The 3,895-nt window shown below is 35.4% G+C and overlaps 1 protein-coding gene across 1 annotated transcript; it reads right to left on the bottom strand.

Moving 5' to 3' along the window:
- Positions 1–1,318: 1,318 nt before the first annotated feature.
- LOC129947018 (protein dissatisfaction-like) lies at positions 1,319–3,055 on the bottom strand. The gene has a single exon (XM_056057420.1). The coding sequence runs from the start codon at positions 2,978–2,980 to the stop codon at positions 1,466–1,468; it is 1,515 nt and encodes a 504-aa protein (XP_055913395.1). The 5' UTR covers positions 2,981–3,055; the 3' UTR covers positions 1,319–1,465.
- Between the last annotated feature and the right edge of the window lie 840 nt (positions 3,056–3,895).

Here is a 3,895-nt window from a genome sequence, read left to right as displayed (position 1 = left end):
GCTGATTTTTTCTTTGACTTAACAAAATTCCAAATTTTTTTAGGATTCTCTTTCAAAGACGTGCCAATATCAGTAACAAATTAGAAAGAGACTTAAATTGGTTACCGAGTTCAACATAAAAAAAAAAAGTTGATTTAAGACACAGTTTTAAGCTAAGTTTTCCATGCCTTATTTCTTTTATTACGCAGAATACGCAATTCTTTCGTGTACCACGGATAGCTTAACTTTGTATTTCTTGATTTTTTAAGGGTACATTTTTTCCAAACAGTAATTAAGGATCTTATAAAAAGTTGAAACTGCTTCGTCAATGTTAGAAAATGATCATGTATCAGCAATTCTAGAAATGGTTAAATCTTCAGACAACTGCTGGAAATTAGCTCTTCTGAAATCAAAATTATATAAGCAATCAAAGGAATTATTGTGTTTAGAAAGCTGATTACTTGAGTCAAGAAGAATGTATAAGGGGGGTTGATATTTATCAATATTAGTAATTCCTGATCTTGATTCTAGAACAAGCGTGATTCCGACTAACGGTTTTTTATAAATCCAAAAAACTGAAAAAAATTAAATGTCTCCTCGAAAATTGTATGAACAAAAAATGATTTTATCTTAAAAATTATTTTGTGCAACAAAAATTAATATTTTGAACATCTGGTATAATTAAAAAAAATCGAATTGACACTTTTTTTATAAAAAATAAAAACCTTAAAACGTTACTCAAAGTTGTTAATAAATAATATTCGACTCAAATTTCTTTTTAAATATTTGAGATTATAGCTGCCAACTACTGATATCTTATAAGAAATATTGTTTTCAACATTCGGAATAATTTTGAGAATAATCGAATTGACAGTTTCCTTACAAAAAAAAAACCTAACAAACAAATTAATACAAGTTGGTTAAAATTAATTTTCGACTCAAATATCTTTGCAAAAATTAAAAATATTGGCTTCAACCTTTTTTTTTATCTCACACAAAATATTGTCTTTGACATTTCATAAAAAAAATAACATTTACAAAACAAAGTAGATTGGTTTTTGACTAACAAAACAGATTTTTGAAATCAAACTTATTTATTTATATGCAAAATATTTTTGGAAATTTTTAAATTGCTTAGAATACTTTAACTGGCACCTTATTTAACAAAACAAGAAAACCTTCAAACCTTTTAAGCAAGACTAATCGACAGACGGAATGGGATGTTATCATTGTGTGTCGCATTCCAGCCTCTTTTTAAGTTTTTATTTCTTTGTTTGAAAAACATAAAGAGAATAGAAAAACAACGTGGCCGCCACAAAATTATAGGAAATTAAAAATATTTGTATATTGCAAAACGCTTACTATTTATTACATACAAATAAAATAAACAAATTTGATAAACATAGAAATTCTATAACATTCTTAAAACTAAGCAACAGTTGTAGTTTAAGGAATACAAAATAAAAGGCCCAGCTTCTAGGTAAACTTAATATCCATATGAAGTTCCGAATCCCTTGAAGCTAACGTGGGAAGAAGCTCCATCTGTGGACCACAAGTTGTGTTCGTTTGATAGACTCCTTGCAGACTCTTGTTGATGATTGTACTGGGCTTCAGCTGATGATGGAACTTCATAGTTTTGATGAGAAATCAATTGAGAAGCTGATGGAGGCAGATATGCTCCTGAAGTCTGGTATGAAGCTGTGGTGCTTTCTGGATTCTTAACTTCAACACTGTCTTTGTTTTCCTCATTTGACGACTGCGATTGGGATTGACTTTCTGTTGAAGATTCAACAGAGTGGGTTTGGAATGATGGACCATTGTATTTGAACAATTTGGTGGAAGAAGACTCAGCTGAATGTTGTGGAGCTGTATAGGTAGTAATTGTGGCTGGGGAACCGTATTTAATGAAGCCAGTTGGTGCTGGAGCAAGATGGCTGGCGTGAGAAGCAGACTCAGCTGTGACGCCATATTTGGTGTAGACAGTTGGGGCTGCAGCGACATAGGTAACCTGTCCTGGGTTCGAAACTGGAGCGGCGTACTTGATAAAACTGGGTTGAGGAGCGGCATAAGTGTGGTGGACAGTTGTAGCTGGTACGGCAGTATGATGGCTGTAGACAGCTGGGGGATGTTCGCCGAAAGATGTATAGACTGCTGGTTCAGGACTGGCATACTTGACGTGAACGGCTTGGGGAGCAACAGTTTTATGGTAAACGGTCTGAACCGATGGAGTAGTATAATGGACAAGGGTTTGATGAGGAGCAGTAGCAGCGTAGTGAGTTGCTGGGGCAGCGTAGTGAGTTGATGGTGCAGCATAGTGAGTTGCTGGAGCAGCGTAGTGAGCTGGCGCAGCGTATTTGACAACAGTTTGAGCTGGAACTTCATACTTCACAAACGATGGCACGGATGCGACGTGATGATCTCCTGCGTGTTGCTGAAGGGAAGTGTGGTACTTGTAGAAAGTTGGAACTCCAGAGGAATGTGTTTCAGAAGAAGATGGAGCTTCATACTTGTAGCCAGAGGAAGTTGAAGGCTCATATTGATAGGAAGCTTGAGTTGGTTCAGCTTCTGCCGATTTGGATGCGTGAGATGTCTCCTCAGTGCTCTTAGCTTCAGCAGTTGTTGATTCAGTCGTTGATAGTTCAGCAGTTGTTGTTGTTTCCTCGGACTCTGAAGAATGTGAAGATGGTGTGGACGAGGGTCCTTCATTAAATCCTAAGCTTCTTCCGTACGATTGAGTGCCATAAGATACATGGGTAAAAGCTGGAGCTGTATAAACTTGTCCCGAATGCACTGGAGCAGTATAGTGAATTGTCTTGGCTAAAGCTGGAACATACTGAATATGAGATCCTTCGACTCCTTGTGAATATTGCTGAGCATGGTGATGGATCTGGTCTGCTGATGCAACATTATGGATCTGAGTATAGGTGACTGGATGATGGACAAGTCCTCCAGCATTCACGATAGCCAATAAGGCACACAAAGTCACAAATTTAAATGCCATTTTGGGATAATTACAGACGAGTATAAGTGTGCAAAAGCTTTGACCGTTTCAATTTAACCGAAATACCAAAAGCGACTGATATTGTATTGAAGTCAGATCTTCGGTTTTTATAGGTAAATATGTTTGATGTGGATTCGATTCATACACGGATACAATCCACTTTGTTAGGTACTTGTAATTTCTTTTTCACTTTCATTCACTTCACAAACACCTACCTCCCTCCCTTTTTAGTTTGGTTTTTTTTTTACAAATTGGAGCAAGTGAAAAATTAAACATTTATGTAGTTTCTGTGTTTTTTTGTGGTCATAATATCGATATACCTCATAATCACACAAAACACGTTTCAATTGTTTAACTAGCCTAAAGCTATTCTTTTGGCCGGAATTTGAAGATAGATACATTAATCATAACAGATCTTGGTGTACCTACTACTTACCTATAGACACATGATGCTTAGGTAATATAAGCGCGACTCTTAAACTGATTCATATCAAGATCATCAGGCGAGTGAGGCTATTGTATGTACATAACTACTTGTTCCCAATTTGAAGTTCCATTTTTTCAATTTGTTTCAAATGCGGACCCCATCAATGATGCTGCAAAGGTATAACTAGTAATTATTATAGAGTATCTTTGAATGTAAGTATATGCACATGAGGTCAGGTGGAATTGACAAATTGGTCAATTGTTATTTTTGATACCCATGGTTATGGTTAGTTTTTTTAAATCTATGAAATGTCTTTACCAATGTCAATAGATCAATCAAAATATGTACATAAATGATTAACGGTATTGTATTCAGTTAATTAAGAACTTGTTGTAGAAGTATTGTGAACGCGTATAGGGTTTTAGACTAGGACCAGCAGTTTTTTGTACAATAGAGTGATTTGTGTTAATTTAAGCTTATTTTTTAAA

This window comes from Eupeodes corollae, chromosome 2 (genome assembly GCF_945859685.1).
Source record: "Eupeodes corollae chromosome 2, idEupCoro1.1, whole genome shotgun sequence".
Taxonomy (NCBI): domain Eukaryota; kingdom Metazoa; phylum Arthropoda; class Insecta; order Diptera; family Syrphidae; genus Eupeodes; species Eupeodes corollae.
This window is presented reverse-complemented; position numbering and strand designations above follow the sequence as displayed.

Coding starts and splice junctions, on each gene's coding strand:
- LOC129947018 (XM_056057420.1), bottom strand. CDS start 2,980: ATGGCATTTAAATTTGTGACTTTGTGTGCCTTATTGGCTATCGTGAAT.